Raw genomic sequence first — 20,570 nt, 5'->3', positions numbered from 1 at the left:
GCATACAAGGGTTGGGGTTATTAACTGGGTGTAATCTGGTATACACTAAATCAGCCCAAACTAGCATACAAGGGTTGGGGTTATTAACTGGGTGTAATCTGGTATACACTAAATCAACCCAAACTAGTATACACGGGTTAGGGTTATTAACTGGGTGTAATCTGGTATACAGTAAATCATCCCAAACTAGCATACAAGGGTTAGGGTTATTAACTGGGTGTAATCTGGTATACAGTAAATCAACCCAAACTAGCATACAAGGGTTGGGGTTATTAACTGGGTGTAATCTGGTATACAGTAAATCAACCCAAACTAGTATACAATGGTTTGGGCTATTCACTATTGTGTGTTAAAGTGACATACCCCAGGCTTTAAACATGAAGACATATTTTGCAGTCTTTGATAACTGAAATCAGACATTACTTAGATTTTATTGTTTGGATTATTCATTTCCTTACATCCAAAATGTTTCAGGTCATCCTGGTGTTTTTAATGTCACAAAATAAATTTTTAAAAATGCATGTCTATCTGAAAAGTAACGGTTATGGAGTCATGATTTAGTCTATTTTTAAGGGTATTTCACCATTTGAACGTCAGAGCATCTTGTTTCACTCTGTTGTAACTTTATCCAAATGTCTTATAGGTTTGTAGAGTAACTAAACTGTGTGTCCATTTTTACAGGCTTAAACTGGGGCCTGCACCTTTAAACAGTAATCTCACACGTACCATAGCAATAGCAACTGAAGATGGTGGTGTGCATTTTCAGTGAACTTCAGTATACTGTTTACATTATTACCAACCAAGTGGTGTTTTCCTATTACAGTGTTTTGTTGTGAGCGGTGGTTAAGTGATAGCCATGTTGATTGGTTATTTGATCTGATCTGATTTTCAAGTCTGTCATTTTTGACAAATTACATTTTCAAATTCTGTAGCGTGGTTAAACCTACATGTATGTTCATAATGATTATGAAATTGGATAGTTAAACGAAGATTGAGATCAAATATAGCTATTTGTTGATCCGATAATTTAGGTCTGTCAATAGACTGTTAATTGGCTATAGCAGTTCCTTATTGGATCACCAGGTTTCTTTTTCAAACCAAATCTTTAGTCCTTTAACTTAGGCCTAAAACAATGTGGTGTTTCTGAGAATATGCCCCCCAAAATAAGGCATGGTAGGTAGATTGATGGAGGAGGGGGTTAGTTTAATTTTGTTGTTGTTTACTACATTCACACCTATGCATCTAGATAAAATGTTATTTACTCTTTTCACCTACATATTAATAATAATAATAATAATAATAATAAAAATCCTCCTGCCATATTTTTTAATATGCTATGAAACTGAGTAATTAAATGGACATTTCCTGAGTTTGCTGCAATTTTTAAGATGTTATCGATTAACAGAGACTTTTTAACGATTGTAATTACATATCAAATATATTTTTCTGCATAAAATATTAGTGGCTGTATTTTAAATTTGTTTCTTATCTAATATTTGTACTAGGTTAAATTTCATTTTATTTCCTAAAAAAAATTTTTTTCATATGTACGAAATTATTTTAAAATAAAATGCAGTTTGGCTTCTTACAAATATTAAGACAACCAGAAACACATTGAATATACAGACACTGATATTCTAAACTAAAAAATATATTTAATATGTAAGTTTAATCGTAGAAATATTTTATTAGTCGGAAACATCTTACAATGCAGCAAACTCAGGAATGTCCCTTTAATTGATTCATAATTTAATTCGGGGTTTTTCTTGTTCTGCAGAGTATGATAGATGTGTCCCTGACGACGCCTATTCAGGATATATCTGTCTACCAGTTCCCACTGGAACTCGTCTCTGAAGTGCTTCAACAGCAGGTGGGTATATTATATATCTGTCTACCAGTTTCCACTGGAACTCGTCTCTGAAGTGCTTCAACAGCAGGTGGGTATATTATATATCTGTCTACCAGTTCCCACTGGAACTCGTCTCTGAAGTGCTTCAACAGCAGGTGGGTATATTATATATCTGTCTACCAGTTCCCACTGGAACTCGTCTCTGAAGTGCTTCAACAGCAGGTGGGTATATTATATATCTGTCTACCAGTTCCCACTGGAACTCGTCTCTGAAGTGCTTCAACAGCAGGTGGGTATATTATATATCTGTCTACCAGTTCCCACTGGAACTCGTCTCTGAAGTGCTTCAACAGTGGGTGGGTATATTATATATCTGTCTACCAGTTTCCACTGGAACTCGTCTCTGAAGTGCTTCAACAGTGGGTGGGTATATTATATATCTGTCTACCAGTTTCCACTGGAACTCGTCTCTGATGTGCTTCAACAGCGGGTGGGTATATATCTGTCTACCAGTTCCCACTGGAACTCGTCTCTGAAGTGCTTCAACAGTGGGTGGGTATATTATATATCTGTCTACCAGTTTCCACTGGAACTCGTCTCTGAAGTGCTTCAACAGTGGGTGGGTATATTATATATCTGTCTACCAGTTTCCACTGGAACTCGTCTCTGAAGTGCTTCAACAGCGGGTGGGTATATTATATATCTGTCTACCAGTTTCCACTGGAACTCGTCTCTGAAGTGCTTCAACAGTGGGTGGGTATATATCTGCCTACCAGTTTCCACTGGAACTCGTCTCTGAAGTGCTTCAACAGCGGGTGGGTATATTATATATCTGTCTACCAGTTTCCACTGGAACTCGTCTCTGAAGTGCTTCAACAGCGGGTGGGTATAATATATATCTGTCTACCAGTTTCCACTGGAACTCGTCTCTGATGTGCTTCAACAGCAGGTGGGTATATTATATATCTGTCTACCAGTTTCCACTGAAACTCGTCTCTGAAATGCTTCAACAGCGGGTGGGTATATTATATATCTGTCTACCAGTTTCCACTGGAACTCGTTTCTGATGTGCTTCAACAGCAGGTGGGTATATTATATATCTGTCTACCAGTTTCCACTGGAACTCGTCTCTGAAGTGCTTCAACAGCAGGTGGGTATATTATATATCTGTCTACCAGTTTCCACTGGAACTCGTCTCTGATGTGCTTCAACAGCAGGTGGGTATATATCTGTCTACCAGTTTCCACTGGAACTCGTCTCTGATGTGCTTCAACAGCAGGTGGGTATATTATATATCTGTCTACCAGTTTCCACTGGAACTCATCTCTGATGTGCTTCAACAGCAGGTGGGTATATTATATCTGTCTACCAGTTTCCACGGGAACTCGTCTCTGATGTGCTTCAACAGCGGGTGGGTATATTATATATCTGTCTACCAGTTTCCACTGGAACTCGTCTCTGATGTGCTTCAACAGCAGGTGGGTATATATCTGTCTACCAGTTTCCACGGGAACTTGTCTCTGAAGTGCAGCAGGTAGGTATATATCCAAGACCTACATTTTTGAGGGACACAAACAGTATTTCAAAAGCTGTGGTATGTGCTGTCCTGACTGGGAAAAGTGCATATAAAAGATCCCTTGCTGTCAGTGGGAAAATGTTACAGGTTTTCTCTGAAGAGTTTTCATAATTATTATGGGTCAAATTTACAAACTTTCTATGTCTTACACACATGTAATTGCACACATTTACCATGCTTAAACACCTGTTTATGTCTTACACACATGTAATTGCAGACATTTACCATGCTTAAACACCTGTTTATGTTTTATACAACTGTAATTACACACATTTACCATGCTTAAACACCTGTTTGTCTTACATTCATGTAATTACACACATTTACCATGCTTAAACACCTGTTTATGTCTTATACACTTGTAATTACACACATTTACCATGCTTAAACACCTGTTTATGTCTTACACTCATGTAATTACACACATTTACCATGCTTAAACACCTGTTTATGTCTTACACTCATGTAATTACACACATTTACCATGCTTAAACACCTGTTTATGTCTTACACACATGTAATTACACACATTTACCATGCTTAAACACCTGTTTATGTCTTACACACATGTAATTACACACATTTACCATGCTTAAACACCTGTGTCTAAGACAGACGGGCTTCGTTAAGTCAGCCAAATATGTTTAGCATCAATAGCTGTTGATTAATTAATCAATGTGATCTAGTGGTAACATTAAGCAAAACAAACTCTTAACTTTATACTCCAGGCAACCATTCAATGACAAAAAAGGAATTTACAGTTTTAAGTTCTTTAGAATTAAGAAAGCAAAAACAAGAAGTAAAAAAAAACCCCAAAACCCCCCCCAGATTTTTATCAGTTAAAGAAAATTTGTTGGGTTTAAGGAACACTCTGAAGCAAACTTAAAATAAAAAGCTTCTAACTAGCAGTTTATTTTTATGCTATATACTTATCTTAGCTTAGTAACTTGTTTAACGTGTCACTGGCCTTGGTTGCGTCGTGGCAGGCCATCGGTCTACAGGCTGGTAGGTACTGGGTTCGGATCCCAGTCGAGGCATGGGATTTTTAATCCAGATACCGACTCCAAACCCTGAGAGAGTGCTCCGCAAGGCTCAATGGGTAGGTGTAAACCACTTTCACCTGCCTGTGGGAAGCGCAAATAAAAGATCCCTTGCTGCTAATCGGAAGAGTAGCCTATGTAGTGGCGACAGCGGGTTTCCTCTCAAAATCTGTGTGGTCCTTAACCATATGTCTGACGCCATATAACCGTAAATAAAATGTGTTGAGCGCGTCGTTAAATAAAACATTTCTTTCTTTGTTTAACGTGTCCATATACCACTAGGGTTTCGAACACGCCCTATCCCGAGTCCGGCCTCCGATAGAATTTTTGAATATTAACGCCAAAAGTATAAAAAGGGGAAAATTGGGTTAAAAAGTTTTGGCTGCGCCCTTAAAGAAAAATATCAACATTCCAAACCTATATAAATTATTAATATAATATATTTTCGGCGCAAATTTAGATGGGCTGGTCTAATATTAATAATAATTCTTAAATAATATTCATTAAGTCCATGGGAGGTTAAGAGGAAAGGGGCTGCCAGTCATATTTTAAACATTGGTGTGACCAGGTGAGGGTCGGGAGGGAGGGGAGGCCGGCCCTACATAAAACCTAAGGCCGAACCACCTACGGCTATAGCCCCAAAGAATGCCCTAACTCCCGGCATCCCATCACCCCCACCCCCCCACCATATACTTATCCTTTTATAGATGGACAGGTTGAATGAATGGGATTAATGCAACATCTCAATTTTTTATTAACATTGCATATTGAGTTGTAAGCTGTGAAGGTTAGATATAAAGGTTATTGTGACTAGGATGAAATGCCAGTTTGTAGGTGGTAATTTGTATTCATGGACTTTGTAACTAATAACCATGAGATTAACAAAAGCTTAGTAACAAAATGTTAGTAATATAACAAATATACCATTTGTAGGTAGAATTAAGTATGTATCGAGGGAATTTGCAATTGATAACCATGAGATTATTAAAGGTTCAGGATCCAGTTGTTCAAACGGTAGTTACTATAAATCCCCCCCCCCCCCCCCCCAAAAAAAAAAAATGCATTGTGATATTACTGTGTTTAGACAGGTACACATTAAAATGTGTATTTTTATTAATGCGTCTGGCAAGTGCAACTTTTAAAGACCACCCTGCAAACTAAAAATACTGTTTTCATCAATTAAACAATAGTAGTTAGACATTTGTTTTTAACAGTCAGTCCAGTGAGAGATAGTCATTTGTAATAGTCTGTAATCTTTAACAGTCAGTCCAGTGAGAGATAGTCATTTGTAATAGTCTGTAATCTTTAACAGTCAGTCCAGTGAGAGATTGTCATTTGTAATAGTCTGTAATCTTTAACAGTCAGTCCAGTGAGAGATAGTCATTTGTAATAGTCTGTAATCTTTAACAGTCAGTCCAGTGAGAGATTGTCATTTGTAATAGTCTGTAATCTTTAACAGTCAGTCCAGTGAGAGATAGTCATTTGTAATAGTCTGTAATCTTTAACAGTCAGTCCAGTGAGAGATTGTCATTTGTAATAGTCTGTAATCTTTAACAGTCAGTCCAGTGAGAGATAGTCATTTGTAATAGTCTGTAATCTTTAACTTATTTTCATGCTTATATCCAATTATGGTTCAAGCACGCTGTCCTGGGCACACACCTCAGCTATCTGGGCTGTCTGGTTAGTTGTTAGTGGTTAGTAAAAAAGAATAAGGTGTAGTGGTCTTACACCTACCCATTGAGTCATTAAAACTCGCTCTGGGTGGGAGCCGGTAAAGGGGTGCGAACCCAGTACCTATACCAGCCTAATGTCTGATGGCTTAACCACGACACCACCGAGGCCGATGGTAGTCTGTAATAATTTCCTCCACCTCTTCTGCAGCGTACTACCACAGAAATGATGAGGTGTGGAACCGACGTAGTGCATCTACCTGCTACATGAATAAACATCAGCAACTATTCATGGACTGTTCCATTTCATTTACAGTCCAGAATTCTCATTTCTTTTACTTTTGTGTTATTTTGTTATCTATGATTACTTTTTAATGACTAAAACAGCATGATCATGCTAGTAGATGGGTTACAGCTCTATAGTCTGAAGGTTCCGTGGTCCGAAGCTTCAGTGGTCCGAAGGTTAAATGGTCTGAAGGTTCAACCCTAACCCTAACCCTAACTCTAGGTTCAGAAGTCCGAAGATTCAACCCTAACCATAGGTTCAGTAGTCTGAAGGTTCAACCCTAACCCTAACCCTAGGTTCAGAAGTCCAAAGGTTCAACCCTAACCCTAGGTTCAGAAGTCCAAAGGTTCAACCCTAACCCTAGGTTCAGTAGTCCGAAGGTTCAACCCTAACCCTAAACCTAACTCTAGGTTCAGAAGTCCAAAAGTTCAACCCTAACCCTTGGTTCAGTAGTCCGAAGGTTCAATCCTAGCCCTAACCCTAAACCTAGGTTCAGAAGTCTGAAGGTTCAACCCTAACCCTAACCCTAACCCTAGGTTCAGAAGTCCAAAGGTTCAATCCTAGCCCTAACCCTAACCCTAGGTTCAGTAGTCTGAAGGTTCAACCCTAACCCTAGGTTCAGACGTCCGAAGGTTCAACCCTAACCCTAACCCTAACCCTAGGTTCAGAAGTCCAAAGGTTCAATCCTAGCCCTAACCCTAACCCTAGGTTCAGAAGTCCAAAGGTTCAACCCTAACTCTAACCCTAACACTAGGTTCAGAAGTCCAAAGGTTCAGTCCTAGCCCTAACCCTAACCCTAGGTTCAGTAGTCCTAAGGTTCAGTGGTCCGATGGACCTAAACCCGAACATTTGAACCTTCGGACCATTGAACCTTGGGACTATAGAGTGGTCCCCAGTAGATGAATGTTTGGTTATTTATTTTCCTCTCTTGGTGATGACATAGGCTAAATATATAATGCATCAAGTAATTATTGAGCTGATACATTAGGCACATATTTTGCACTAATGTCTTACTCGCTTTAATTTAACATTTACAGTAGCTTAACCAGTGGTTAATAGCAAATGTTAGAACCAAATATTGAATCAAAACAAACAATAATATAATTGAAGATTTATGTCATAACTTTACTTACTATAACCTACGATAGCCACACACAATCAAATCTAAACTTTATATTTTTCTTCTTTATATACCGTTGAATCCTGTTGGCTTGAACCCTGCTCGAGAAAGTGTTTGACCCATTGGGTAGTTCAACCTATCTATTGGGTTAACATTGTTGTAAGTGTAACTCAGGACTTCGTTTTTGGTTAGAGTGTTGCAGTGTATTCGACCTTTCAGAATTCGACCCAACAAGATTCTACTGTATATAAAAAGATTTAAAAGAAAAATACTAGGTTTTCTCATGGTTTGCTTGAACAACTCTTTGCATGTATTTAGGATTACAATATTTATTTTCAGTTTAATTGAAACATTTTCTTTTCATTTTCTTTGTTTCAGAATTCCGATGTTATTACCAAAATTGCTCATGAAAATATTATTTATGCTTTGGCTCCTTTACTAGAAAACAACCATCCCACTCAAGAAATCTGTGATTTTTTCAGCAAGGTAAGTACACCAGAGCTTCTTTAACCTAATTCACATCATGGCTTTATCAGTAAAATATCTGACAGGTATTTTATTTTGTATTAAGTGAGATTGGAGCAGTCTAGTTGGTCAGTTTTCAGGTACATTGACCGTGCTTTTCACTTGCCTGGTGATAAATTTTTAGGTCTATGCCTGAGAGGTACTTACATATAGTTCAGATCACTTATACTTCATACTGCAGAGTAAATGCACAACTTAGTGGGGATGGGAATGGCCACTTCTCTGTCAGTAATCTATCTAGGTGGGTGGCTTGGTAGATGGGTGGCTAGATAATTGGATGGGTAGATTTATTGGCAGATGAATGGATTGGTGGAAGAATTTATTGATTAAAGAATGGATTGGCAGATAGGTGGATGGTTCATGGGTAGGTAGACTGATTAGAGATGAATGGATTGGTGGAAAGATAGATTGGTGGAAGAATGGATTGGCAGATAGGTGGATTAAATGGCTGAAGTGGTGGATGGATAAATGAATGTGGGTAGATGGATACGTGGGTAGATGGATGATTTGTCAGATAAGATAAAATGGTGGGTTACTGGATGTACTGGCACATTAGGTGGATGGATATAGGACAGATGAATGGATTGGTGAATGGGATTGACAGATGGATGGATTAACGGATGGGTAGTTGGATGAATGAATGAATGGATTTTATGGATGTATGGATGGGTTGTATGTATGGATGAATTGACAGACGCATTGGTGGATGGATGGTTAGATGGATGAGTGAGGGGGAAAATGGGTTGGTGGATGTATTGAACAATCAGATGGATGGATGAGTAGGTGGATTGAATGGTGGGTTGGTGGGTGTATTGGCAAATCAGATAGATGAATGGATGAGTAGGTGGATTGAATGGTGGGTTGGTGGATGTATTGAACAATCAGATAGATGGGTGGATGAGTAGGTGGATTGAATGGTGGGTTGGTGGATGTATTGAACAATCAGATAGATGGGTGGATGATTAGGTGGATTGAATGGTGGGTTGGTGGGTGTATTGAACAATCAGATAGATGGATGGATGAGTAGGTTGGTTGAATGGTGGGTTGGTGGATGTATTGGCAAATCAGATAGATGGATGGATGAGTAGGTGGATTGAATGATGGGTTGGTGGGTGTATTGAACAATCAGATAGATGGATGGATGAGTAGGTTGGTTGAATGGTGGGTTGGTGGATGTATTGAACAATCAGATAGATGGGTGGATGAGTAGGTGGATTGAATGGTGGGTTGGTGGATGTATTGAGCAATCAGATAGATGGGTGGATGAGTAGGTGGATTGAATGGTGGGTTGGTTGGTGTATTGGCAAATCAGATAGATGGATGGGTGAGTAGGTGGATTGAATGGTGGGTTGGTGGGTGTATTGGCAAATCAGATAGATGGATGGATGAGTAGGTGGATTGAATGGTGGGTTGGTGGGTGTATTGAACAATCAGATAGATGGGTGGATGAGTAGGTGGATTGAATGGTGGGTTGGTTGGTGTATTGGCAAATCAGATAGATGGATGGATGAGTAGGTGGATTGAATGGTGGGTTGGTGGATGTATTGAACAATCAGATAGCTGGGTGGATGAGTAGGTGGATTGAATGGTGGGTTGGTGGGTGTATTGGCAAATCAGATAGATGGATGGATGAGTAGGTGGATTGAATGGTGGGTTGGTGGATGTATTGAACAATCAGATAGATGGGTGGATGAGTAGGTGGATTGAATGGTGGGTTGGTTGGTATATTGGCAAATCAGATAGATGGATGGGTGAGTAGGTGGATTGAATAGTGGGTTGGTGGGTGTATTGGCAAATCAGATAGATGGATGGATGAGTAGGTGGATTGAATGGTGGGTTGGTGGGTGTATTGGCAAATCAGATAGATGGATGGATGAGTAGGTGGATTGAATGGTGGGTTGGTGGATGTATTGAACAATCAGATAGATGGGTGGATGAGTAGGTGGATTGAATGGTGGGTTGGTGGATGTATTGAACAATCAGATAGATGGGTGGATGAGTAGGTGGATTGAATGGTGGGTTGGTGGATGTATTGAACAATCAGATAGATGAGTGGATGAGTAGGTGGATTGAATGGTGGGTTGGTGGATGTATTGAACAATCAGATGGATGGATGAGTAGGTGGATTGAATGGTGGGTTGGTGGATGTATTGAACAATCAGATAGATGGGTGGATGAGTAGGTGGATTGAATGGTGGGTTGGTGGATGTATTGGCAAATCAGATAGATGGATGGATGAGTAGGTGGATTGAATGGTGGGTTGGTTGGTATATTGGCAAATCAGATAGATGGATGGATGAGTAGGTGGATTGAATGGTGGGTTGGTGGATGTATTGGCAAATCAGATAGATGGATGGATGAGTAGGTTGGTTGAATGGTGGGTTGGTGGGTGTATTAGCAAATCAGATAGATGGATGGGTGAGTAGGTGGATTGAATGGTGGGTTGGTGGATGTATTGGCAAATCAGATAGATGGATGAGTAGGTGGATTGAATGGTGGGTTGGTTGGTGTATTGGCAAATCATATAGATGGATGGGTGAGTAGGTGGATTGAATGGTGGGTTGGTGGATGTATTGGCAAATCAGATAGATGGATGGATGAGTAGGTTGGTTGAATGGTGGGTTGGTGGATGTATTGAACAATCAGATAGATGGATGGATGAGTAGGTTGGTTGAATGGTCGGTTGGTGGGTGTATTGGCAAATCAGATAGATGGATGGATGAGTAGGTTGGTTGAATGGTTGGTTGGTTGGTGTATTGGCAAATCAGATAGATGGATGGGTGAGTAGGTGGATTGAATGGTGGGTTGGTTGGTGTATTGTCAAATCAGATAGATGGATGGATGAGTAGGTTGGTTGAATGGTGGGTTGGTGGGTGTATTGGCAAATCAGATAGATGGATGGATGAGTAGGTGGATTGAATGGTGGGTTGGTTGGTGTATTGGCAAATCAGATAGATGGATGGGTGAGTAGGTGGATTGAATGGTGGGTTGGTGGATGTATTGGCAAATCAGATAGATGGATGGGTGAGTAGGTGGATTGAATGGTGGGTTGGTTGGTGTATTGGCAAATCAGATAGATGGATGGGTGAGTAGGTGGATTGAATGGTGGGTTGGTGGATGTATTGGCAAATCAGATAGATGGATGGATGAGTAGGTGGATTGAATGGTGGGTTGGTTGGTGTATTGGCAAATCAGATAGATGGGTGGATGAGTAGGTGGATTGAATGGTGGGTTGGTTGGTGTATTGGCAAATCAGATAGATGGATGGATGAGTAGGTTGGTTGAATGGTGGGTTGGTGGGTGTATTGGCAAATCAGATAGATGGATGGATGAGTAGGTGGATTGAATGGTGGGTGTATTGGCAAATCAGATAGATGGATGGATGAGTAGGTTGGTTGAATGGTGGGTTGGTGGGTGTATTGGCAAATCAGATAGATGGATGGGTGAGTAGGTGGATTGAATGGTGGGTTGGTGGATGTATTGGCAAATCAGATAGATGGATGGGTGAGTAGGTGGATTGAATGGTGGGTTGGTGGGTGTATTGGCAAATCAGATAGATGGATGGGTGAGTAGGTGGATTGAATGGTGGGTTGGTGGATGTATTGGCAAATCAGATAGATGGATGGGTGAGTAGGTGGATTGAATGGTGGGTTGGTGGGTGTATTGGCAAATCAGATAGATGGATGGATGAATAGGTAGATTGAATGGTGGGTGTATTGGCAAATCAGGTAGATGGATGGATGAGTAGGTGGATTGAATGGTGGATGAATACATGGCTGGGTGGATGAATACATAGATGGGTGGGTGAATGAAAAAATGGCTGGGTGGATGAATACATGGCTGGGTGGATGAATACATGGCTGGGTGGATGGATACATGGCTGAGTGGATGGATTGGTGGCTGAATGGCTCGGTTGATGGATTTGTGGCTGGATGGCTGGTGGATGGATACATAGCTGAGTGGATGGATTGGTGGCTGAATGGCTGGGTGGATGAATGGATTGATGGCTGGGTGGGTGGATGAATGGATTGGTGGCTGGGTGGATGAATACATGGCTGGGTGAATGAATGGATTGGTGGCTGGGTGGATGAATGAATTGGTGGCTGGGTGGATGAATACATGGCTGGGTGGATGGATAGATTGGTAGCTGGATGGCTGGGTGGATGAATGCATGGATGGGTGGATGAATGGATTGATGGCTGGGTGGATGAATACATGGCTGGGTGAATGAATGGATTGGTGGCTGGATGGCTGGGTGAATGAATGGATTGATGGCTGGGTTGATGAACACATGGCTGGGTAGATGAATGGATTGATGGCTGGGTGGATGAATGGATTGATGTCTGGGTAGATGAATACATGGCTGGGTGGATGGATAGATTGGTAGCTGGATGGCTGGGTGGATGAATACATGGCTGGGTCGATGAATGGATTGATGGCTGGGTGGATGAATGGATTGGTGGCTGGATGGCTGGGTGGATGAATACATGGCTGGGTGGATGAATGGATTGATGGCTGGGTGGATGAATGGATTGGTGGCTGGATGGATAAATACTTGGATGGGTGGATGGAAAGGTGGGTTAATGGATGTATTGGCAGATCAGATGGATGGACAGGAAATTGGAGAGGTGGATGGAGATGTGGGTTGGTAGTGGATTAGTGGATGGATGGATGGATGGATGGATGGATGGATTGGATGTTTAAAAAAAATGCTAACATAAAGCAACTGGGTGTTTAGCAATGGTACATGAATACAAGAATGAATGTAGCCTGATAAATCAGATCACTGAAAATATTCTGTAATGCATTCCTAGTGTTGTCTGGCATACTGATGAAAGCATGTGCACCAGTTATGTTTCTTACTTTTGCCTGAATAGATAACTATTGGTGATGGGTAGAAGATAAAAAAATTATAAATTTATACCTGTTACATTGCCAAGTGCTATCTCAAATATTTTTTATCTCTGAAAAACCTGTGATGTATAGATTTAACACAAATTGAAAACTCCAGCCTGTTAATGCTTCAAAAATGAGTTATTAATAGATCTGAAGCTGGTTCGAGTTGCAAGTGTATCTTGTTTGTGCATGAGTTTCAGGCGCCCTTGAAATATTTTGATTAAAAATGTTTGTACTACTTAACATTAAAGCTTGAGAGCATGTACTTTAAATTAAAACTGTCACTGATTAAAGTCTCTCTCAGATTCTTATTTCTCTAACCCAGCATTGACCTGGATGATAGGTTCATGTACGGTAGAATAGAACTCGGTGATTAAGTGTAAGGGCAGATCAAGGATTTTGTACTGTAGAATACTACTACCGGTAAGTGATTAAGTATGGTGTGTGTGGTGGGGGGGGGGGGGGGGAAGTAAAATGCTTGCTTGATGCAGTCAGTCTAGGACTGATCCCCATTGGTGGGCCCATTGGGCTATTTCACGTTTCAGCCAGTGGCATCACAAGTGGTATATCAAAGGTCGTGGTATGTGCTATCCTGTCTGTGAGATAGTGCATATAAAAGATCCCTTGCTACTATTGGAAAAATGTAGCGGGTTTCTTCTCTGACTATATATAAAAATTACCAAATGTTTGACATCCAATAGCCGATGATTAATAAATCAATGTGCACTAGTGGTGTTGTTAAACAAAACAAACTTTGTAGTCACTACTAGTATGACATAACACTGATATCTAAATACATGTAGTAAAAAGGGGCGGGACATAGCCCAGTGGTAAAGTGTTTGATTGGTGCATGGTCAGTCTAGGATCAATCCCTGTCGGTGGGCCCAATGGGCAATTTCTCATTCCAGCAAGTGCTCCATGACTGATATATCAAAGGTCATCACATGTGCTGCCCTGTCTGTGGGATGGTGTGATGGTGCCTATGAAAGATCCATTACTAATATTGGAAATATGTAGCAGACGTCGTCTCTAAAATTATGTCATAAATACCAATTTGACATCCAATAGCCGATGATTAATAAATTAATGTGATCTAGAGGTGTTGCTAAACAAAACAAATGTTTAACTTTTTGTATAACATAACACTGACCACTAATTTGTAGTGAAGTGTGTACATAACATTGACCACTAATTTGTAGTGAAGTGTGTACATAACATTGACCACTAATTTGTAGTGAAGTGTGTACATAACATTGACCACTAATTTGTAGTGAAGTGTGTACATCATATTGGCCACTAATTTGTAGTGAAGTGTGTACATCATATTGGCCACTAATTTGTAGTGAAGTGTGTACATCATATTGGCCACTAATTTGTAGTGAAGTGTGTACATAACATTGGCCACTAATTTGTAGTGAAGTGTGTACATCACATTGGCCACTAATTTGTAGTGAAGTGTGTACATCACATTGGCCACTAATTTGTAGTGAAGTGTGTACATCACATTGGCCACTAATTTGTAGTGAAGTGTGTACATAACATTGGCCACTAATTTGTAGTGAAGTGTGTACATCACATTGGCCACTAATGTGTAGTGAAGTGTGTACATCACATTGGCCACTAATGTGTAGTGAAGTGTGTACATCACATTGGCCACTAATTTGTAGTGAAGTGTGTACATCACATTGGCCACTAATTTGTAGTGAAGTGTATACATCACATTGGCCACTAATTTGTAGTGAAGTGTGTACATAACATTGGCCACTAATTTGTAGTGAAGTGTGTACATCACATTGGCCACTAATGTGTAGTGAAGTGTGTACATCACATTGGCCACTAATTTGTAGTGAAGTGTGTACATCACACTGACCATCAAATTGTAGTGAAGTTTGTACAACATATTGACCACTATGAATTTCATCTAACATAACACTGACCATCAAATTGTAGTGAAGTTTGTACAACATATTGACCACTATGAATTTCATCTAACATAATACTGACCATCAAATTGTAGTGAAGTTTGTACAACATATTGACCACTATGCATTTCATCTAACATAACACTGACCATCAAATTGTAGTGAAGTTTGTACAACATATTGACCACTATGAATTTTATCTAACATGCATGTAACTCTGACCAGCTAAACTACAATGCAGTTTGGAGTTTGAACAACATAACACATGTAGATGAGGGAAAAACCATCACAGATAGATAGATATCTAGTTTTACATGCCCATATACCACTAGGGTTTCGAACATGCCCATCCCAAGTCCTGCCTCCGATAAGATCAGTGGCCTGACTTGGGATGGGAGGGGGGAGGGTAGAGTTGAAAATGGGCAGAATTTTGAAAATAGCAATTAGTAAAAAATAAAAAGAATTGACTGCTTGGCCGAATATTTATATAATTTGGAGCATTTTAGAAGGACAGTCCAAAAATAAATAAGAGAAAGAAGAGAGGATCAGACTATTTAATAATATTAAAAAAGAAAGTAATTTTGACATAAAATTTTGAACGAAGGTCTAAAAGTTTAAAGTCTGAGCTATATGTCCACGTGAGTGGCCTCATTAAGGCTGTTTGGGTGCACAGCTTATAGGGACAAGATGGGTTGCATCCTGTCAAGAAAACCCCTAGATTGACAGTCATTAGACATTGAAGGTGTAGTGCTGTGCTTAAATACAGATCTTGAGAAGCCGGATCCGTCTGAAGGAGAGAGCGTATCAGATGGGTATAGTCCAGTCGTCATGGGTTGGTATAGTGGTGCGGATGGGCCTGACTCCAGAAGATACAAGATGATATCACTATAAAGCAAAGTAAAGTAGAAAAGAGTAGTAGGGGCCGACCTCGCTTCCTATTTCTTCATAGAGTGGGGCGGTCAATATTCCAATATAGGACAACCGTGGCGTTCTGCATAATGGCTGTCATACGAGTCACGAAAAAACAAGTCGACATAGTCAACCGGAGAAATGACATGGAGGCAAGGAATCTCGCTAAAAAAAGAATCCAACCTGGTGGTGCAGGCTGTCGAAACAAGAAACGTTCCAGCGTTCAATCAGTTCCAATGGCCGCATACATCCCAGTAGAAAACTTCATTTTGCTGACAAAAACAACGAAATGAAGGATCCCCAAGTCAAGCACACAAAAGCATGTGCAGTGTGCACAAGCGAAACAAACACGTCTTACCATGTCGAGCTCCAGACTGGGAATGAAACCATCACAAACAGTGTTGTTTTGACTGTGTGATGTTGTGAGTGCAGCCCATTGATCAACAGCAGTTCCCAGCAGCTGCCAGAAGGACTGTGCGATTTCATGCAATGTGCACTGCAGAAAGATACCAAGATGATGCTGGCAATTAATGACAGAGCAGGTGTTAACTTTCTGAATAATTTACCTCTAAAGTCTGTGTTTATCGGTGTGTAATACACAACTTGACTAACAGCCTCAGTGCTGTATAGATCAAATGGACTTAGTTTGCAGCCAACTAACAGTAAAGTAAAGTGGGGTTTTAATCGACATCACTAGAGCACACTGATTTATTAATCATCAGCTATTGGATGTCAAATATTTGGTAATTCTGACATATATTATCTTAGAAAACAAGGGATTTTTTATAACATCATCATCATCATCATCATCACAACCATCAACATCATCACACCAAAAACTCTGCCACCACCACCAACATCATCATCATCATATTCATATTCATATTCATATTCATCAATATCATCAACATCATCATCATCATCATCATCATCATCATCATCAATACTGCCATCTTAACAATCAAGGGGCAGAACGTAGCCCAGTGGTAAAGCGTTCGCTTGATGTGTGGTCAGTCTGGGATTGATCCCCATCGGTGGGTCCATTGTGCTATTTCTCGTTCTAACCAGTGCACCACAACTGGTATATCAAAGGCCATGGTATGTGCTGTCATGTCTATGGGATGTTGCATATAAAATATCCCTTGCTACTAATGGAAAAATGTAGTGGGTTATCTCTCTAAGACTATATGTCACAATTACCAAATGTTTGACATCCAGTAGGCGATGATTAATGAATCAATGTGCTCTAGTGGTGTTATTAAACAACAAAAAAAAACCCTCTACAATCATCATAATTGACTGTTTTTGTTCGTAAGACAACCTTAAAAAAAAACCAGTATTGGAAATTGTTGGGGTTTTTTGTTTGTTTTGGTATTGGTGGGTTTTTTGTTTGTTTTGGTGTTGGTGGGTTTTCTGTTTGTTTTGGTGTTGGTGGGTTTTTTGTTTGTTTTGGTGTTGGTGGGTTTTTTGCCACTGTTAATTACAAGTAGATGACCTTTCCTGTGAATCTGTGAAGGAAACTTACAAAGGGTGCCCTGTAGATTGCATGGTTTAATTAAATATGAATGTGTTTTGCCTTATCCAACAAGTCTCATTGATTACATACAGTACTGCTTGCCTTTACTTAAATGTCATGTTTTAACCGAGTCATGAAATTCGTATTGCTTTTATAAAACCATGACTTCCTTGTAATAATATCACTAGCTTGAATTTATTGGTCAGATGTTAACCAGTGAAAACAGTTGCCACTTACATATGAAAAAGGATCACTTGATTGTGTCTTAATTAGCATATATATGTTATAATTAAACACAATGATAATGTTTTAGGTATAAGTTTGTGGTATTCTGTCATTGTTAGAAAAGAAATCGAATGCATACTGGACCAGGCTATAATGTTTGAGGTATAAGTTTGTGGTATTATGTTATTGTTGGGAAAGAAACCGAGAAAACATTGGACCAGGCCCCATATTGTCGAAGCTACCTTAACACTACAAAATAATAAAACCATTGTATACTATGACATCACTGTGATGTGTGCTGTAGTGACATCATAGCCTACAATGGTTTTACGATTTCGTAGGTCTAAGTAAGCATCGAAAAACCTTAGCCAGGGTGCTAAATTAATAAAATATATTTATATTCATTTACTTTAAAACACCATAGTGAGAAAGGATTGCAGCTTAACAATGGCAGCATTATGACACCCCTTCTCCCAACAATCATCCAAAAAGAAATAAAACAATTGGAAATTATTGTTTTCTTATTCATTTTCCTTTTTTTGTGTGTGATATATTACAGCAGTTTGTTAACAGCTTGTCCTAGGTGTTTAAATGATATTAAGATAACGTGGTCAGTATGTGCATGTATGATATGATCGATATTGGTCATTTCCTACAATCTGAGGCAAATATTTGAGCAGCTCTGTTAAGATCCCCCACGTCAGCAGATGAGTTATCTCCCTTGATAATGACTGGCATTGGATGGACTGATTGCTTTTAAGAAATATTGACCACTTCTTTGTTAGAAAGTGTTATGAAGCTTTAACTGCTTGTAAGTAGTGATCAAGTACCGGGGTTGAAAAGATAAAACCTGTTACCCTGTTGCGGGGAATTGATTGGATTGTACTAACAACAAATTCCACGTAGAATTTAACCAGTTAACAGCTGGCGGGAGAGTGCTGTACCGAGATAAACCTTTTTACAAAGAGAACCGTTCTTTTCTCAAGGAAGAGCTTGTTTTGCACTTCTTTATGATGTGTTGCTTCCAGTCATTCATATTTATTATGTGTTGATGATGTGTTGATGATGTGTTGATATATAGAAGTGGGGGGAGGGGGGGGGGGGCAGGATTTAGCTCAGTCGGTAGAGTGCCAGCTTGAGCTTGAATAGCTTGCATCATAGAACTGAATCATCTCAGTGGACCCATTCACTGATTCTGTGTTTTCCTGCACCAACCGGTGCACCACGCCTGGTATATTAAAGGCCATGGTATGTGCTGTCCTGTCTTTGGAAAAAAGTTAAAGTTGTTTTGTTTAACGACACCAATCCCAGCCAGTATATCAAAACTCTTATATCAAAGGATCGAATCACCTCAGTGAATACATTCTCTCACTGGGTTTTCCCCAATCCCAGCCAGTATATCAAAACTCTTATATCAAAGGATCGAATCACCTCAGTGAATACATTCTCTCACTGGGTTTTCCCCAATCCCAGCCAGTATATCAAAACTCTTATATCAAAGGCTGTGGTTTGTGCTGTCTTTCAACTGTAATAATGTGAGAGCACCCCTTAAGTATGATACAGATATTGATATTTCAACTGTAATAATGTGAGAACACCCCTTAAGTATGATACAGATATTGTCATTTCAACTGTAATAATGTGAGAGCACCCCTAAAGTATGATACAGATATTGTCATTTCAACTGTAATAATGTGAGAACACCCCTTAAGTATGATACAGATATTGATATTTCAACTGTAATAATGTGAGAACACCCCTTAAGTATGATACAGATATTGTCATTTCAACTGTAATAATGTGAGAACACCCCTAAAGTATGATACAGATATTGATATTTCAACTGTAATAATGTGAGAACACCCCTAAAGTATGATACAGATACTGATATTTCAACTGTAATAATGTGAGAACACCCCTAAAGTATGATACAGATATTGATATTTCAACTGTAATAATGTGAGAACACCCCTAAAGTATGATACAGATATTGTCATTTCAACTGTAATAATGTGAGAGCACCCCTTAAGTATGATACAGATATTGATATTTCAACTGTAATAATGTGAGAACACCCCTTAAGTATGATACAGATATTGTCATTTCAACTGTAATAATGTGAGAGCACCCCTAAAGTATGATACAGATATTGTCATTTCAACTGTAATAATGTGAGAGCACCCCTAAAGTATGATACAGATATTGTCATTTCATCTGTAATAATGTGAGAACACCCCTTAAGTATGATACAGATATTGATATTTCAACTGTAATAATGTGAGAACACCCCTTAAGTATGATACAGATATTGTCATTTCAACTGTAATAATGTGAGAACACCCCTTAAGTATGATACAGATATTGATATTTCAACTGTAATAATGTGAGAACACCCCTTAAGTATGATACAGATATTGTCATTTCAACTGTAATAATGTGAGAACACCCCTAAAGTATGATACAGATATTGATATTTCAACTGTAATAATGTGAGAACACCCCTAAAGTATGATACAGATATTGATATTTCAACTGTAATAATGTGAGAACACCCCTAAAGTATGATACAGATATTGATATTTCAACTGTAATAATGTGAGAACACCCCTTAAGTATGATACAGATATTGTCATTTCAACTGTAATAATGTGAGAACACCCCTAAAGTATGATACAGATATTGATATTTCAACTGTAATAATGTGAGAACACCCCTAAAGTATGATACAGATATTGTCATTTCAACTGTAATAATGTGAGAACACCCCTAAAGTATGATACAGATATTGATATTTCAACTGTAATAATGTGAGAACACCCCTAAAGTATGATACAGATATTGTCATTTCAACTGTAATAATGTGAGAACACCCCTAAAGTATGATACAGATATTGATATTTCAACTGTAATAATGTGAGAACACCCCTAAAGTATGATACAGATATTGATATTTCAACTGTAATAATGTGAGAACACCCCTAAAGTATGATACAGATATTGATATTTCAACTGTAATAATGTGAGAACACCCCTAAA

At 39.1% G+C, this 20,570-nt stretch overlaps 1 protein-coding gene across 1 annotated transcript in view; it reads left to right on the top strand.

Annotated features, from left to right (window-relative positions):
* The first annotated feature begins 1,185 nt into the window (after nt 1-1,185).
* LOC121389369 (C-Maf-inducing protein-like) overlaps nt 1,186-20,570 on the top strand; it is an 80,206-nt gene continuing 60,821 nt past the window's right edge. The window contains exons 1-3 of the mRNA XM_041520964.1: nt 1,186-1,197; nt 1,778-1,870; nt 7,920-8,027. Of these exons, the coding sequence (XP_041376898.1) occupies nt 1,186-1,197; nt 1,778-1,870; nt 7,920-8,027 (213 nt within the window). The remainder of the gene's footprint in view (nt 1,198-1,777; nt 1,871-7,919; nt 8,028-20,570) is intronic.

Source organism: Gigantopelta aegis, chromosome 14 (genome assembly GCF_016097555.1).
Source record: "Gigantopelta aegis isolate Gae_Host chromosome 14, Gae_host_genome, whole genome shotgun sequence".
NCBI classification, from domain to species: domain Eukaryota; kingdom Metazoa; phylum Mollusca; class Gastropoda; order Neomphalida; family Peltospiridae; genus Gigantopelta; species Gigantopelta aegis.
Note: the sequence above shows the minus strand (reverse complement) of the source record. Positions and strands in the feature narration are given on the sequence as shown.